The sequence below is a fragment of the Mya arenaria genome, chromosome 8 (genome assembly GCF_026914265.1).
Source record: "Mya arenaria isolate MELC-2E11 chromosome 8, ASM2691426v1".
In the NCBI taxonomy this organism is placed as follows: domain Eukaryota; kingdom Metazoa; phylum Mollusca; class Bivalvia; order Myida; family Myidae; genus Mya; species Mya arenaria.
This window is the reverse complement of record NC_069129.1, coordinates 74,466,954-74,486,070: the sequence shown is the minus strand read 5'-3', so window position 1 is coordinate 74,486,070 and position 19,117 is coordinate 74,466,954. Positions and strand designations below refer to the sequence as shown.

The following is a 19,117-nucleotide window of genomic DNA, read 5'->3' as shown; positions in this document are numbered from 1 at the left end:
AACGTTGAAAGGACTAGCATACAATGTGTTAAAATGTGAAGGCTTAAGTCAACTTATCTTGATATTCAAATTGAATGCTTATAATAATTTAAAAAAAAGAAATAACAATACTGTACAAAATAACCGGAATAAAATTTAACTAGCAATATTTATATGAAAAAAAATACACAAACAAGCTCAGTAGCCAAATATTTAAACATAAACCGCATTAAATGGCTTAATAACACAGAGTTAAGTCTACATGAAAGTGAACTAGTTTAGGTGTTGGTTTCTTATATGGTGTAAAAAAGGTTTGAGTTAAGCAATTCGTCAAACGTACCCATTCCCAATTTGTTTATAATCCAACATGAAAACGTTTTTCTCTTATTACATCTTTAAAATGTCACATTCAATCTTTCTTTCTTTGTTTATACATTATTTATTATTTTTTCATTCAAGAAAGTTAGTGTGATGAAATATGCAATTGGATATCCATTGAAATTTAATGCTATGTAAAAACTGGTATTTGGATGAATTGAAATTTGAATGAAGGAATGGTTTAAAAAAATGTCTAAGGATATCTGGAGATCTCAAGGTATTACATGCACTGCCTGTTTCTTTTATAAAGGCATTTAATGTTAACTCTACGTTCAACTTATGTTATTCTTTCTTACTTTAAATCATAACATTCACCAACTTTATAATGCAGTAGTTCTATTGAATTTAGTAGCACAAACTGTATATCCAAAATTCAAAGCATTTTATATACATTACTTAAGAATTATCGAGCATGCCTTTTCTGTTCTAATGAAGAAGTTATCTCTTATACATTGACATACTTATTCAAAATAGCTTCTTGTTTGCCATTATGCTATACAACACATGTATTGTAATATTATGTAACATTACAGATAAATAATTTAATATCATATCAATAATCTTTTAACAATACAATATATGAGGGGATTCAAAACCACGTTAGACTTTCTCAAACCTGACTGTACTTCCATATAATATTGAAAAGAATATTGCATACACATAGTTTTCACTAAATGATGAGCAAACGTCTATCGTAGTTGTATGGACGGTTATTAACTGCAGTGTAAATAATCATCCTTCATACCTTTTGTTTAATACTTATGTAAAAAACTACAGAAACAAGCTCAGTAGCAAAAAGTTAAAACATAAACTCCGTTTAATTGCAATGGGTAAACGCCAAAGACATAGAACACAAAGAAAAAATCACAATCAAGAAACATGGAAGAACAGCACAAAACTCCACAAACAGCACAGTGCAAAATACTATATATAAAAACAAAAAAACCTAAAAACTTGCATAATCACTGAGCAAATCATGATTTACATTTAACAGACATAAAATATATAATGTTCAATACTCAATGTTAAAACAAATATAAGCAATGCAATGTTTTTTTCTAAAACAAAATACCAAGTTTGTCAGTTTTTCTTTTCTGTGATCAATGCTTAGCAGATTAATATTCACATAAAAGATTCAAAACTATGTCACTTTCATATCGTACATCTTTTATTTCGAATCTGTGTTTCTTTCATTGTTTTCAAAGTATTGCTTTAGTCTTTCAAAATAATATTCCCATATGTATGCCAATTGCATTTGAGAATGAACATGGATTTTGAATGTCAATCTTTAAAACACATGCACATTTTACGAGCAAGTCCGAATAAACTGTACTTTCCAATGTGTTTTTTTCACGCAAATACATACTAATATGTCACAGGCATTCTCAAACATATCAACATTTATTTTATTTCACCGTGTAAACATTTTTTTTTTTCAATTTATTTTTACACGTCCATACCCATCTATATTAATTTCCAATATACACACTCTACTAAGTTAAAGGTGAGCTTAAAAACGGTATAAAATACTACATTGACATTCGTTGTTTAAATTATATACGTGTATATTGAACTTGGCATTCGCTGTCTATTAGTTTAAATACTCAGGCAGTTGGTGCCTAAATTATTACATCTGATAATCACCGTCCAATAACGCCGCTTATTTGTTGGAAAGTTATACACTAGCTAATGAACTTTGAAATGGGTTGAACAATATGATATGACAAGTATGTTTAAAAGCTTGTTTCCGAAAGTAGTATATATGTGTGTAAACAATTGCTTATCCGTATTTTTCTTTCAAAACAGTCGTTTTAAAGAAATGAAACTGTCTAAAATAGGAGGAAAATGAAATTTGTTATCATATTAAACATTTGGGTGTTATATTAATAATTGTACAAAAATGACTAGTTTGTTGCACTCCTTTGGTGACAATACAAACAATCGATTGCCTTTGATGAATGTGATGTGTCGGGGTATGTAAACATTTTAAAAACAATATTGTTAACGACTTAACCTGATGCTAAGGTTGATAAAAGTAGATGGCGAAATGTGACATGATGTACCAAAAATATAAAACCCTATTTAGTTATATGCAGACTAACATTTAAACGTTATCTTTTACAACATTGTACAATGCAGTCACTGCATCCATTACCCTCTGAGGGGAATAATATGGTATGTAGGTGCGGTTCCTGTACGTAATAGTTGGTAATTACGATATTATTGCTTTAAACTACATTGCATTCAAGTTGAGAGTGTATTGACTCAATATATCGCTACGACTCTGTTAGACATATTGTTACAGGAAATTTCAATTTTATTAAAAACAATCCCATTAGAAAACTGCTACATAAAGGTCCTAAATACCGGATAGCATCTGAAAATAATTTCCATACATGTACTCGTAAGTTAGAATTGACAGAAACTTGATCTGAATATTGTTAAAGTTGGTGTAAAAGAGAAGGGTTGAACTTAATGCCTTAATGCCGTCGATGTATAAAATATTCTACCTAATAGATAAGATAATAGAGTTTTTAACATTAATCCATTGGCCCTCCCCAAAAAGTCTATTTTGATAACTCCAAAGCTGACCAAGGATATCAATTATCTACTTTAAAAACTGGTATTCCTACCAGCTGACAAAGCAGCTTATAATGTAATTATGGTGTGACGTTTATATTATGTTGATACTATCATTAAAGATTTACAATCATCTAGAACTTACGTTCCTAGCCAACTCGACGAAAAAAGTGTTATTAAAAATCATATTGATTCTTATGTTAAATTTTAAGTTGTGTTGAATGATAATTATAAAAACATTCCTACAATACACTGGGTTTCCTAAAATGCATAAATATCCGTATAAATCACGATTGATAGTTAATTCCATTTCTTGTTTTACTAAACAGGTTTCAATTTTACTTACATCTTGCTTAACTGCTTTTAAGTTTCATGAGAAAAAATACTGTAGCTAAGTTTATGAAAATTCTGGAATTAAACTCTTTTGGTCTATCAATAATTCTTTAGATTTAGTTATTGCTATTGAATAAAGACGATATAAAGTCTCAGTGCTTAATACTTATGACTTTTCAACGCTTTATATATCTATTCCACAATATTTAGTTACAAACAAATTGACTCCTCTTATCGAAAAAACCTTTGCTAGGGAGAAAACTACTTAAATGGCAGTTAATGATATAAAAGCTTTTTTCTAACAATGATGGCTCAGATAAATATTTCTCCCACCTCAGATAAGTAGATCCAATAATTTAACCATGCTAGATATTCTTATCTTGCCCACGGGCAAAGATAAAATGCCCGTATGGAACTCCTTTTTTATAGTCACCACATTGTAATTACCTCCCTTGTTGAAGACTGTCGTCAGTAGCATCATGGAAACCTTGTCTTGTGGCAATATTTAGAACGCTAGTTAATTATTTCTCGCTTCGAATGTCACCATAAAACAGTTTTCACGCACCTTTCAAGAAATAATGCTTCACTCTCTTTAGGACTATTTAAAGACCGATTTGACTATTAATATAATCGGAATCACTGCGCGCATATCCATGACAACCACGAATTATCAAATATCCATACGCAATCATTTTCACTAAGCACAAAAGAGTTCCAGCAAAAAACACATTTTTGCTTAATTATTTTTAACTGAGGTGGGAGAAAAAGCATCTACCATAGCCGCTCGTGTAAGATAGGTTCATCCCGAAACCTCATTTCCGCAAAACACCCTACGCTCGGGTCGGAATGAACCTATCTTACACTCTCGGCCATGGAAGATACTTATAATCTATTGGACATGCACATATGTCATTGAAGTATTAAATTTTGTACTGAATGTTTTGTTTTTAAAATTCGGTAAATGTATATGTAAGCAAAGAATAGGCATTCCAATAGGTGCCAACTATGCACCTTTACTTGCAGACCTCTTTTCATACTGCTATGAAACGAAAGTTTATTCAATAAAAGGCCTCCAGCCCTTAATACATGTTAAAATGCAAAATCAAATATAACAAAATAAATATATGTAACTAAATAAGAGTTATGTATCTCGGATAGCAAAGTTAAGTTTTATATAGCTAACATGAGTTTATGAACGTAAAAAAACAGTGCATTTAATATGGGTAACATTTTCCGATGCCATCAGATTATAGAAATGAACAAGAAAACAAGATACCAAGAAAACAAATAACTTTTCACGGATGTCATTAAATCTTGAACAGTTAAAGAATACATGATATTAATCTTCAATAACAAGTATGTCTTTTTTCAATAAACAATAAAAACAGAAGCGAGCATTTCTATCAATATTAAAATATTGACCAATTTCAATATTGAGCTTGTGACGAGCGGCTCTAATCCTAGCCATTGATTTTCGTACTGGAAACGGTAAACTGGTATAAAAGTATCTTTCAACATTCAGTAAAGACTTAAAGCATTTATAAGTATCACAACGTGATGAATTATTTACATCATCAAGCTATGTTGGTGTACAACAATCAGCCGTTCTTATTTTAAAATGATACATAAATATATTTATATCTCCAACATCCTGAGTAATCCAAAAGCCCATATTTACACAATATATTTTTTGTATAAGTTGCCCAGTACGCCTACCTTAAAAATCTAGATTTTTTATTAAATATATGCATTTCTAGGGAATCTATTTTCAGGCTTAGGCAATACTTGGCACCAATATTTTACACATTTTGAGACATAAATAGTGAACATTGGAAATCTATAACACTCAGCTAAAGCCACACAACGGTTATTTACAGAACTCTTAACTCTGAGAAAATATTTACTAAAGAAACGCTGTTCTTTTTCAATCTCATTACATTCCTTGAGACCCCAAATTTCTGAGCCAAATTTCAATCGGGGACCATTGTATCAAAACGATTTAGAATTGCATTATGGTTAAACGTACCAAATGAAACCTTGCCTTAACTGCTAATATAGATTTCGCTGCAGACCAGGATACTGATAGAGTAAACAATAAACCCACATATTTGTACATCGATGTAATTCTGACGATGTTACCATTAAGTGTCCAATTTTCAAGATGGCGTAATGGGCCTCCGTTTCTAAATACATAAAATATAATATAAAAGTGAATAAATGTTGAAAATATCTAAGTCTGGAGATCTCGCCCTTGTTGATAAATTCAATAGTACTTTTTGGTATATTGACGATTTTCTAAGTTTGGATAATCCGGTCTTTACAGATAATATTATATCGCTATATCCTTCAAAATTGCAACTTAATTAATCTAATACATCCAAATTAAAAGCATCTTATTTAGATCTGTAACTTGAAGTAAGGGACGATATATTAAATACCAATCTTTGTATGTAATCATCAACATTTCTTTATCTATATTCCCTTGTTTGAAATACAGACATATTTAAATCAGAACCCTTGGTTCGCATTTACGAAATTCTTCACTGTGTCTTAAATAGCTTATGTCCTTGTTTAAAAATCATAATATTTGAAGCATTAGCCTTGATTTACATGTATATAGATGCATGTACAGCTTTCTTTCATGTCATTGTTAAAAAAAGATCATATCTAATCATCACCCTTGAGGAACATTTACATATTGTACATGACTATCATGCCTTATTTATATTTCCTTGTTAGAAATATTTCCTTTTTTGACTAAATACTCTTGTTTAAGATATACATTCATGCATATATTGTCTTATCTATATTTCCTTGTCTAAGATACTGTATACCATGAATCATATGTTCCCTCGATTCACATATAAATTCATGTATTTTAAATTTGAATAAGTACACTTGACTCACATACACATACATTTAGACATGCATGAATACCTTGTCTCAGCTTTAGTGCATTGCCGAAGAAAAATACAATTCATAATTAGTATCCTTGAAAAACAATTTGAGTCACATATAAATACATGTCATTGTATTATATTGTTTTATCTCTCTATATATACATACATATATCCTAGTCTGTAATATAATAACACAATGGTTAAATCAGAACAGCTTGTTTCACATATTCATGTTTATAGCAAGATCATATATCATCTATGTATTGCATGTATTATCTTGTTAAATCTATAGTTCTTTTTTGTTATATAGGTACATCATATTTGAATCAGTACAGCATGTTTAACATATACATGCTTTATCCACATTTCCTTGTTCGTAATACACGTATATCATATTTGGATCCGTATAGGCTTGTTTCACATATACATGTTTATAGCAAGTTCTTTGCTTGTAATATAGGTACATCATACTTGAATCAGTACAGCATGATTAACATATACATGTGTTAACCACATTTCCTTGTTTGTAATACACGCATATCATATTTGGATCAGTAAAGGCTTGTTTCACATATGCATGTTTACAGCATGCTCATATATCATCTATGTAATATATGTATTATCTTGTTTAATCCATATATTTTGGTTGTAATATGGTAAATAATATGTGAATCAGTACAGCATGTTTAACATATACATGCAATAGGCACATTTTCTTGTTTGTAATACATATACATACTATTTGGATCAGTATAGGCTTGTTTCACATATGTATACATGTCTATAGCAAGATCGTATATCATCCCCTGAAGCTGACCACTTAGAGGCATGTGCCTACACGTCTTCTAAAACTTGAAACTTGTCTCACTGAAGATTATAAGTATCTTCCATGGCCGAAAATGTAAGATAGGCTCATCCGAACCCGAGCGTAAGGTGTTTTGCGAAAACGAGGTTTACCGAGTTTCCGCAGAACACCCTGTACGCTGGTTAGGGTGAGCCTCCCTTGCACGAGCTGCCATGGAAGATGCCTTTTCTCCACAGTTAATCGAATAAAGTTAAAATGTACTTTCTCGCTGGAACTGTTTTGTGCGTAGTGAAAATAAATGCGTCTAGATATGTGATAATTCGTGGTTGAAGTGGGTATGCACGCAGTGATTCAGATTATGTTAATAGTAAAATCGCTCTTTAAGTAGTTCTGAAGAGAGTGCAGCATGCTTTCTTGAATGGAGCGTAAAAACATTTTATGGTGCCATTTAAAGCGAGAAATAATTAATTAGGATTCTAAATATTGCCACAAGACAAGGTTTCCTTGATGCTATTAACGACGGTTTTCAACAAGGGAGGTAATTGTGTGATGACAATAAAAAGGACGCCTTCTTAATTGGTTTCATGATTATCTTTCTAATATAAAATAATGTGTTGTCATTTCCGGTGTTCATTCCGACACTGTTTTAATTACTGCTAGTGTACCACAAGAATCGAATTCGGGCTCACTCTTATTTCTTGTCTATATCAACGGCACTTTCAATGATATAAAATCCTTAAGAAGGCGTCCTTTTTATTGTCATCACACAATTACCTCCCTTGTTGAAAACCGTCGTTAATAGCATCAAGGAAACCTTGTTTCACATATGTATACATGTCTATAGCAAGATCGTATATCATCCCCTGAAGCTGACCACTTAGAGGCATGTGCCTACACGTCTCCTAAAACTTGAAACTTGTCTCACTGAAGATTATAAGTATCTTCCATGGCCGAAAATGTAAGATAGGCTCATCCGAACCCGAGCGTAAGGTGTTTTGCGAAAACGAGGTTTACCGAGTTTCCGCAGAACACCCTGTACGCTGGTTAGTGTGAGCCTCCCTTGCACGAGCTGCCATGGAAGATGCCTTTTCTCCACAGTTAATCGAATAAAGTTAAAATGTACTTTCTCGCTGGAACTGTTTTGTGCGTAGTGAAAATAAATGCGTCTAGATATGTGATAATTCGTGGTTGAAGTGGGTATGCACGCAGTGATTCAGATTATGTTAATAGTAAAATCGCTCTTTAAGTAGTTCTGAAGAGAGTGCAGCATGCTTTCTTGAATGGAGCGCAAAAACATTTTATGGTGCCATTTAAAGCGAGAAATAATTAATTAGGATTCTAAATATTGCCACAAGACAAGGTTTCCTTGATGCTATTAACGACGGTTTTCAACAAGGGAGGTAATTGTGTGATGACAATAAAAAGGACGCCTTCTTAATTGGTTTCATGATTATCTTTCTAATATAAAATAATGTGTTGTCATTTCCGGTGTTCATTCCGACACTAAAGGACGCCTTCTTAATTGGTTTCATGATTATCTTTCTAATATAAAATAATGTGTTGTCATTTCCGGTGTTCATTCCGACACTGTTTTAATTACTGCTAGTGTACCACAAGAATCGAATTCGGGCTCACTCTTATTTCTTGTCTATATCAACGGCACTTTCAATGATATAAAATCCACTATTAAGCTCATGCCTATCAAATTCCTTTTCCTTATCCATCAGTGAAAGTACAGCACGCCGTATTGAAAAATCCGTATCATGATACTGTCGTTTTCTGATTCCGTATCATGCGAGTACCGTGTGTAATCTTAGAACTATTGTGGCGTTGCTTAAAATAGCGTGACCAAAAACCTAATAAAACCTGTCAACTTTTAAATACTTAAATCATCTAACCTAACTCCCGCTCCAGAAACATGTAGATATTCAGGAACAAAGTTCTCATGTTCTTCAAAGAACCATGAGGATAAGCATGAAGTAGAGAACACTTCTAATCTATCTAGACAGCTACTTCAGTGAACTAGTTGTTCGCAATTTCGAAGATCATAAATTGTTACATTACTATATCCATGTTTATCTATCATAAATATGAGCAGCTCGCCAATACAAAGAAGAAGGCGAATTCGCGTCATCGATATCTAATTAGCGATTAACTCACGAACTTTTCTCAATTCTGCATATTATGCTCGTCAAAAACACCTGTGGTAAAAAAACCTACGAATATTGACTTTGTTTAATGGCCGCATTACGTTTACAGGAAATGACGCTTAGTGTATACTCGTTAAATAAGTACCGTTTTTTCTTGTTGATATTTTGTGCTGTGACATTAAATAATTGTTCTCGTATTAGCAATTTGTTAATTTTGCTAAAACACAAACTATTTTTTTCTTATTTCCTTAATAAAGTGAATTCTATAACTTCTTACTTCGTTTCGCTGTAGTTGCCTCCCTTGACTACATTACACAAAACAACGTAACACATACGTGTTTACACGCCAAACTCGACGAGATACAGGTCACCAGAAAAGCGTCCTATCATAATATCCCCTATATATATTGCTATTGACGATCCTAGAGCAGCTGCTAACACTCTTAATTCCGACTTGCTTAAAATAAAAGAATGGGCTAAACGTTGGCTTTCAATCTATCAAAAACCGAATCATTTCTCATCTCACGCAAACATAACAGGCCATATCACCCACCTCCCTTTATAAACAACGTCCCAATACAGGAAGTTAAAAATCATAAGCACCTTGGAATTACATTATCATCGAAAGCAACCTGGCATGAACACATTATACCATTAAACGCAGGCATGGTAATGTACCAATATCATGAGGCATTTCAAGTTTACACTCGATCGAAAATCCTTTAAAATTATTTACAAAACATTTATCAAGTCCATTCTGGAATATGCCGACATTGTGTGAATAATATCAGGAGCAACGAAATTGGTGTCGCTACACAATCTTTACAGGGAAACTGATCTCGAACCCCTTAAATCTAGACGCGAAAAACACAAACTTTGTCTACTCTTGAAAATGTCCAATTCATCTTCTTATTTAAATCACATGTTGCCATCATTTGTTGGTAATATAACGACATACAGATTAAGAAACCCTCGCAATATACGCAATATCCAGTGTAGCTCTAAACATTTCGACTCATCCTTTCTTCTTTCAACCATATCTTTATGGAGAACTAGAGAATCACAATCGCTCTGTTCTTTTAAGCATATACTCAATAAAAATAACCTGGTCGTTTCAGACCAATTTTATATTTGAACCAGAGACATATCCGTTCCACACACACCACTTCGCATGCACTGTAGTTCTTAACCTGAACATCCGTTCTCAAACAATATCATTGACAGTCCTGTATTTGTCTGTGGAGAAATCAAAGATTCATATTACTATTTTTTTTCTTATCCTCCATTTCCCGACCAGAAAATCGCATTGCTTACTAGCCTTAGATCACAATTTTACGTCACATTGCAATTTTGCTATTTGGCGATAAAAATGCCCCATCAAATGTAAACAAGACTATTTTCCAACATGTACACACATACACATTTAGTACAAAACGCTTTAAGCGCTAGCACATACCGATTACGAACATTCCCACAATCTCTGAGTATTGTGAGTGACTACACCCACTCCCTTCATTCTCCCCTCTTTCCTATCATTACTATCCCCCCACCGTGTATGTCTCAATCCTCTTTTGTTAGAAATTATATTTCTATAATAATAGCATCCTACAATAAAATGGCGTTTTACTCATAGTTTACCAGTTATTTTTGTATATTTCTGTCACTTCGTACCAACAGTAGTGTATCATAAAATTATTGTTTTTTTTTTAAATTATTTGTACTCACCATATCTCTTACAATAACAAAGAAGAGACACTTAGTAAAACAAATTATGGTCAATATTTATACGTAAAACAACAGAAACAAGCTCAGTAGCAAATTTTTTAAACATAAACCCGGTTTCTCAATTCTGTGTTAACTCACTTTTTATGCATTTCATCACTCCCTATTTTGTATGTATGCTATGCATTTCTGTTGCTCAAGTGCTTATTTATTTTGTTCAATGCTTTCTGCAATAAATATTGTGTAAACCAAATTGAGGAAAACTTTCTCAAAATCTATTAATGGTCATTATAATATTATATCAAAGTACAATAGTAGTCTTAAATGGCTGATTGCTAATAATATTGCTCATCTCAATTTTAAGGTAAAGTTTTAAAGAAAATTCGTAAAATTAATGTGTTTCCAGCAGGTAGTTGGACAAATAGACTCAATAAATTGGACTTTATTTAAACCGTGGATATAAATGCAACACTTTGAAGAGTACTTGCCTTCTAGTTTCTGCAGATGGACTCCTGAAACAAAATATAGGGTTTAATATAGCATCCTTACATAAGTTAGCTTTCAGTCCTTTGATTTTATGCAAATTCATGTCATTTTTAAAACCTTCTTGGGCTGAACTGGAGGGTTTTGGCATGTGACGTCATTTTCTTCAAATATTTTACATAGGTAATCATTTGGCAGAAAAGATAAGCTAATATATGTCCCTTTTATTTTCAATAATGTTTTCTTTATTTGTTCCCAGTTTTAGTACAATGATGCTTTTTATTGTGAAAGTCTATGATCACAGAGTTTTAAAACTTTTATTTTATAAGGCAGACTGTGTGTGATGCCCATAGTTTTAAACAATGACTGCATCGTATCTTTGAAAGGTTTCTGCATTAGGTGCTCTGAATTGTATTCCTCCGTCTGCAGATAGAGTTGGGATCTCTAATCATTGAAGTCTTGGGGTTTACCTATAAGCTTATTATTATTTGTTTTATTATTAAATTTCCTCAAGTTTATGCATATATTTATAAGATTTACCCTTTACGAAATTTTCTTTATTTAGGATTGTTAGGATAACAATTAGGTCTGTGCACGTAAAATGGTTTAAACCCCCAGTAAATCTACATTTTACTGACCGTTCCAAGGCGGTACCTAACAATCCTTGATATACATACCTAGTTGTTTATATATAGTAGGTATGCACTGTGCTGTTTGTGGAGTTTTGTGGTGTTGTTTCATGTTTCCTGTTTGTGATTTTTTGTTTTTGTGTTCTATGTCTTTGGCGTTTACTAGGTGCCATTAAACCGGGTTAATGTTTAAACGTTTTGCTACTGAGCTTGTTTCTGTAGTTTTTCAATTAAGTATTAATAATACTTTTATTCAGAATAGGAAAAGCAGATTAGAAAACACTAAATGATGAGACAACTTGACCTATTTATTTAATATGTTACTGTGTGTAAAAATCTGTTTTGAAAACAAAACAAAAAATATTAAAATCTTCAAAGTTTTCCCGTTATTTTTGGTTTTTCACTTTAATATTAATGAATCTATTCCAAGTTTTCAGTGTTCAATTTACAAAATTTGAAAGGTCAGAATCAGTAGAGACCCACCTTATACTGATACGCCAAAATCTTATTGCATATAACTACTCTAGAACTTTGAGTTATTTTAAAAAAAAAGTAAAACTTAACAGCAAACACATAAGTATACAAAAGTTGTGCATTTTAGTCCAGATGCGAACACTGATACTGAAATAGGTTAATGTGTTAAATAGGTCAACATTTTTATTCACTAGATACAGTATCATATATCATGGCAAATCGAAACCTTAATAGAATAGATGGAGAGAAAGACAACTATCATATACTTAAATTGATATTTATTGTTTTATTTGACAGGTTTGCGAGCGATTTTTTCTATCAGCAGTGCAATTGCTTTCTGCTACTATATATATTTGAACCATTTCGTGGAACGCAGCAATCTGGTCGAGGCGGCAAAAGAAGAAGAACATATGGTCTTGAATAGCACAAATGTTACACATACAATTCTTTGGTGGAATCAGCCGATATGGGTTGTACCATATGAAACAAAATGTAGTAACTGTATAACTTCAACGAACAGAAGCGTTTTCGATAAAAGCTCTGCAGTGGTGTTTTCCTTAGCGGATGGTCATATGGGTTCACAACCACCAATAGAAAACAATATGAGAAACCAAAATCAAATCTGGGTAGCCTTTTCATTAGAGACAATTGTACAAAACTCGTGGATCAAAGATTACAAAAATAAACATTGGAAAGATGTGTTCAATTGGACATGGAACTATAGACCATCTGCAGATATATTTATGCCGTATGGAAGGGTATCAGAAAAATTAAAGCCATTGTCAAAAAACTACTCCATGATATTTCAACGGAAAAACAAATTTGCAGCATGGGCCGTGAGTCATTGCAATGCACACAGTCTAAGAGACAAATTTGTGAAAAACATGAATATGCGTTTGCAAAACCACAGTATCGACATATTTGGAAAGTGTGGCCCTTTAAAAATTTCAAAGGATAAACTCCCTTCTTTATTAAGCCATGATTATAAATTTTATTTAGCGTTTGAAAATGCTTTTTGTGATGATTATGTGACGGAAAAGATATTTGCCCACTTTAACACTGATATTATTAATGTGGTTCGCGGAAAAGCAAATTATACCAATATATTTCCAAAAGGTTCGTTCATCAACACCAGCGACTTCAGAAACACAAGCGATTTAGTTAATTATTTGGTTGAAGTGTCGGAAAATGAAACCTTGTATTCGAACTACTTAATACAGAAAGACAAATTTCAAGCGTGGGACGATCTCAAAGAGCAATATAAGCAGTCAATATGTAATATTTGCCGACAATTGAATGATCCCTATCTTGAACGAAAGACAATTTATGACGCAGAAGAGGAACTTGGACAGTGCATCAAACCAAATGATGTTTAGTTTAATCGAGTGTTTCATTCTGATCGAATAGGTCACACTCCAATCAAATGCCTTCCTTCTTGGTTTTAGCATGAACATGTAAAACATGTGAATACACATTACTTATAGTTTGGTCTGGCTGTAGATACAAAAAATGATCAAATTCATGTCATTTTTCGCCTTCTTGTAATTGAATAAAACATCTCATATCGGCTATTAAGACTCTTCTTATTTGTCATCGAAAATAGTCATGTTGCACAATATGTGCGTTTATTTAAATGTCTACACACGTGTTAAGTTTTTGTCTCGTAGACGATATGAAGAAACACTATAATATAATATTTGCTAATTCTGGTGTTTGAGTTCAAATACCATACCATGTTCTTGTTTATTCATCAGACCAAATGCTTTTACTTAATTACTGACTTATTGCATATATGTTAAATAATTGTTGGTTGTGTTTAAGACAGAAAAGTTGTGATGATTTACTACTTACTTCATGTATTTTTCCATCAAAGACCTTTTTTTGTTTTTTCAGCAATTTGGGTTTTTCGAAGAGTCCGTGCCCATTAAACTGCGGAAAATGGTTTAACATACGCGAAAGAACGGTCCCATACATCTTGAATATACGGACGTGTTCGATCCCAAGTCAAGTCAAAACAATATTTATTTATTGTCGGGTACTATCATCAACAGTTTAACATAAGCTATGAATAGCTTTTGACCGTACAACCAACGTGTACGGGACCAATACACGAATACGTATACGGAACAAAACGTGTACGGACTTCCGTATATCCATCCCCGTACCCATGTATATACGGAATTATCAATGTATATGAAAAAATGTGTCATTTGTTTTAATTTCTTTTACGTATTTTTGAAGAAATATATATTTTATGCATAGCATTTTTTGGCAAAAATATATGTATGGATGTACGGAGCCCGTACACTTGCATATTCGGGATGGATTAACGGATCCCGTACTTGCAACGTACACGGGATGAATATACCGACCCCGTACATGCAATGGGTACGGGCCGAATATACGGACCCCGTACATGCAACATGTTTGGGATTAATATACGGATCCCGTATACGCAACGTGTACAGGATGAATATATGGACCTCGTACACGCAACATGTTCGGGATGGATATGCGGACCCCGTACACGCAACGTGTACGGGACGGGAGAACTGACCCCGTACATGCAACGTGTACCTGAATGGAATACGGACACCGTACACGCATGGATGTACGAACCTGCACGTACACGCAACGTGTACGGATAAATGTACGGACCTCATACGGTATGGACCTAGGTAGGGTTTGAACGTGTTAGACACGGGTAATAATAAATAACAAATACATGCTGTTTTTTATGAAACATTATTTATAGACATATGAACAACTATTATCTATATAAATTCATAAGATTTAAAAATAGCATGTTTGAGTAATCAATGTTAATTATCATTCTAGATCTGCCTTAACATAATCATTTCATTGTGGCATTTGCTCAAACAAAATGTTCTATGATTAAAATTCCACTGTCTTGTCAAACAACAATTTATATAGGCTATTAAAACAAACATCAAGAAAACATTACATAAGTTACATGAGTTCCATTCTACGATTTCTTGGCTTCGGGCATTATGTCAAATTGCGCATGGATATCAGGTCACTGTAAAAAGAAATTATACAAACACAACAAGCCTATGTTTACAGACATTTAAAATGCAGATTTGACATAATACAGCAATATGGCAAAGTCATCATCATGAAGTTAGAAAACACCGTGATAGAAATTCCATTAAAAATGTGACACAACCTATATATGTCTAAGTCTAGACTTGTTAAAGATGCACTCTCAAAGCATTAAAAACTGAAATCTTTCTTAGCAATTAAGATCCGTTTTACTGAGATCTTTGTGCTTGAATTGATACAAAAGTTAGCCAAATCTGAGACAAAAGTATTTTTTGTCATAACGGTCAATCTGTGAGAGTGCAGCTCTAAACAATTCAACCAGTTCATTCCCAGATGTGATGATACTACATATATATACATCTTTGTTCGTGGATATTTTTGTGAAATATTGTCAATGTATGCCAAGTAATTTTTAACCAAAGTAAATTTAAAACATAACTTGTATTAATTCATAAAGGCATACCTATTTGTTGTTTGGTTTCCCCTCGATATTTTACCATTGAGCCAAAAATGGTCTACTGTCAAAATGTCAAACCTTTTAGATTGCCATCTTTATTCTGATGCACATTTATTCTACATAAAAATAATCTTAAGCTCACAATGTTGTACCTTAATTAAAATAACAAACCCACATTAGTAGTAGTATATTGCCGGTTCTGGGACAAAAATCTGAAAACACATGAAAAAACATGAAAAACATGAAAATCGTTTGATTCTCCATTGAGGAATCAAAAGAATGACCATCGTTTCAAGGTAACGGTTACATCAAAGTATGATTGTACCTAAATTCGCTCCCCAAATTCTGAACGGTCAGGCAAGCGTGCGAGCCTTATAGGAGGTCGCAGAGCTCCCTTAAGCCTCAAACGCCAGTTTCCATAGGCCAACGTGTGCACCCCATCCTTCTGAATGAACCGCTTGTCATCGTTTGCGCTCAATGCTATTTTGTTTACCTCCTCCGTGAATATTTCATGACCGTGGCTGCGTATTACATTTATTTTTCGTAACTGCTCTTTTTGACTTAACAGACAGGTCTTGTAATCATCAAAGCTAATCTCCTTTTGGACCATACTCTGCTTAACACCTTTGCATCGTTTTTCGTTTTTCGTTTAACTGTAAAGCTTGGCTCTTAGTTCTACAAACTCATGCATAATCTTTCCACCACATTCATCCTTAAACATTCCTACAGCCTTTTTGTTCACACCAGACTTGATACCAGATGGGTGATCAGGTGGGAAGTTGCTGGTATCAAACATTTGTTCTACATTTTCATTTATATCTGCGTAAAAGTCCTCAGTTTTAATCTCGTATGCTAAACTGTCAGTGTCAGTAAACAAAAGCTTAGCTACGGACGAGCCACAAGCGTCCAAAATGTAGTTAGGTTTGATGTAGTTGTAGTGAAAGTCATACATCAAGGTATTTGCTCAGGTCAAGAATACACATCCCCAAGTAAACTGGCTTGTCAAACCTAATCTTGGTCTTTTTCATATGTACCGCTACGAGATTTTCGTCAAATAAGGTACAATGTTTGTAGTTTGGTTTTGCAGATAATTTTACAGCCTTTGTCTCGTTGTTGACTAGCCTAATGTCAACCCTGTTTCGGATGTTTTCCATAGTCTTTTCAAAAACAGAGTTGTTCATGAGCTTAAAAAAGTCCTTTTCAAAGTCATTGGTTGCTTTAGCTCACAGAGATGTGTTGAGTTCAATGTACTGTCTGAGCCATGTACTTTCGATAAATTTGATACCTCTATGGATCTTTGTTATTTTCAAACCCAAGCTTTCATAGGGCTTAAGAATTTCGTAATGCACTACGTATTTAGTTTTGTTCTTGAGATTGGGGATAAGTTTTTCAACCTTATTTACAGTGACTCGTTCTGGGGCTAGAGGGTAGTCGTTATGTAAATCATGTAAGTCATCGGGATACTCTAAATCTACTTCGAGTATGTCTCCTGTTTCCAATCCTCGAGTTCGCTTTCACTCATCCACTCTAATCTGCATCCAGATACTGTAGATACGTACTATCCTTTTTAGGGTCAAACTCATCCCCCATGTATTTATTATTGGCCTTTCCATACCGTGTCATGATGGTTGAAACACCTCCTCTAATCCCCTTTTCAATCATGAGTAACATGTCTTGATCGCTTCTAACTTAACCTTAGTCAATTTCAACGCAGCATCCCATGCCAAACCTGGTGCTGTATAATACCAGGCTGGGTCTAGGTTATAGTTTGTCAAGCATACATCACGGAAGGTCTCAAGTACATCTGCCAGAAGCAATACATCTGACGTGAGATACAGATTGTGATAGTCTCTCATCGTCTTACATTCAAACTCTTTCCAGACCTGTTGCGCGTGTACATGGTCTTCGTCCGAAATGTCATCACCAGTCAGCTTGGAATAAAACTCGTTTTTGGAGGTAACTGCGTTTCAGTCAACTTTTCAAGACCATCGACGTAGTCATAGGGATAGACACCCTTACGTTTTAGCAGCGCTTTGCGTGCCAAACTCAACTGCTTACCTTTATATTTACCATTTATGCCCGATGCTCCGCATTCTAAGTTTACAAATTGATCTTTCTGAAGGTTACCGACCAGTTTATCTAGACTAGAAGCCATGAACTTGAAGCTGTCAATAAACCGCAGCTCATGCTTTACTTCCTTTTCTTCCCCATTTTTGTCAGTATAATGGTCAATAACATACTGTTTGGTGAATGAGATGTATTTTTCTTCGTTGTTAGGGATGCAGTTAATATTACCCTCGGATTTGCCTCAGGTTGTGAAACAACGGGTGTAAACTTAGGTGTTCGGTACTTGAGGTTGCAATCGTTGTGAGCAGCTCCTCTGTACTTACCAGAAAAATGGCAGTGATCCCTTACCTTCTTATCATTTTTATCAAACTACTATTTGCCCTTTCTCTATGGTTTTGTTTTGGGGCGAGCATTTTGGTCACCCCCCTTTCAACAAGTTTTGTACCCGCATCAATAGCAGCTTTTTGTCCTATCTGTAAAGCCTTCTGTGACCCTTTTCTAGCAATACCTAAGCTGACATCTCCTATAGCTTTTGCTGCTGTAGATGTAAACACTCTTGAAAGCATACTCGCAACAGAATCAAGGATTCCGGAGCCGCCAATAAAATACCGACGTTTAAATCCGCGATTTTTTATAAATAACATGCTGTTTTATAGTTGTGAAAAAAATCTCATCCTTTACTCCGGTATTTCCCGCTTTCGTGCTTGCCAACAGTAGTTCAACACGGTCTAGTATTACTCCTGTGGATGATGGATATACCACCCCTTCCCTTAACTGTTGGTGCTGCAATCGATCTTCCCAAATGTATTTCAAGAGATACCTGTAGCAGTGGCTTCCATAACAATTACCGCAGGAGTAGCAATAACGGTTGAAAGTAGACCTACCCCACCTATACCAAGGCCCATACTCACGGTTATGAAACCTGTATCAATTATCTGTATGATGTTGCTTGCGCTGTGATACTTTTTACTTAGAGCTTGTTGCTTATCACGCTCATCCTCAAGCAGTCTTTGAATTTCACCAATTTTCTGTAATTGATATCCATGTCCTTTATCGTTGTTCTTTTGCTCTATTTCCATATTTTTAGTATGGATATT

General features: G+C 33.9%; 1 protein-coding gene across 1 annotated transcript; it reads left to right on the top strand.

Annotated features, from left to right (window-relative positions):
- The first annotated feature begins 474 nt into the window (after positions 1 to 474).
- Positions 475 to 14,940, top strand: LOC128245026 (alpha-(1,3)-fucosyltransferase C-like). The gene is made up of 2 exons (XM_052963220.1): positions 475 to 574; positions 12,731 to 14,940. The coding sequence occupies exons 1-2, from the start codon at positions 526 to 528 to the stop codon at positions 13,807 to 13,809; spliced, it is 1,128 nt and encodes a 375-aa protein (XP_052819180.1). The 5' UTR covers positions 475 to 525; the 3' UTR covers positions 13,810 to 14,940.
- The last annotated feature ends 4,177 nt before the right edge of the window (positions 14,941 to 19,117 follow it).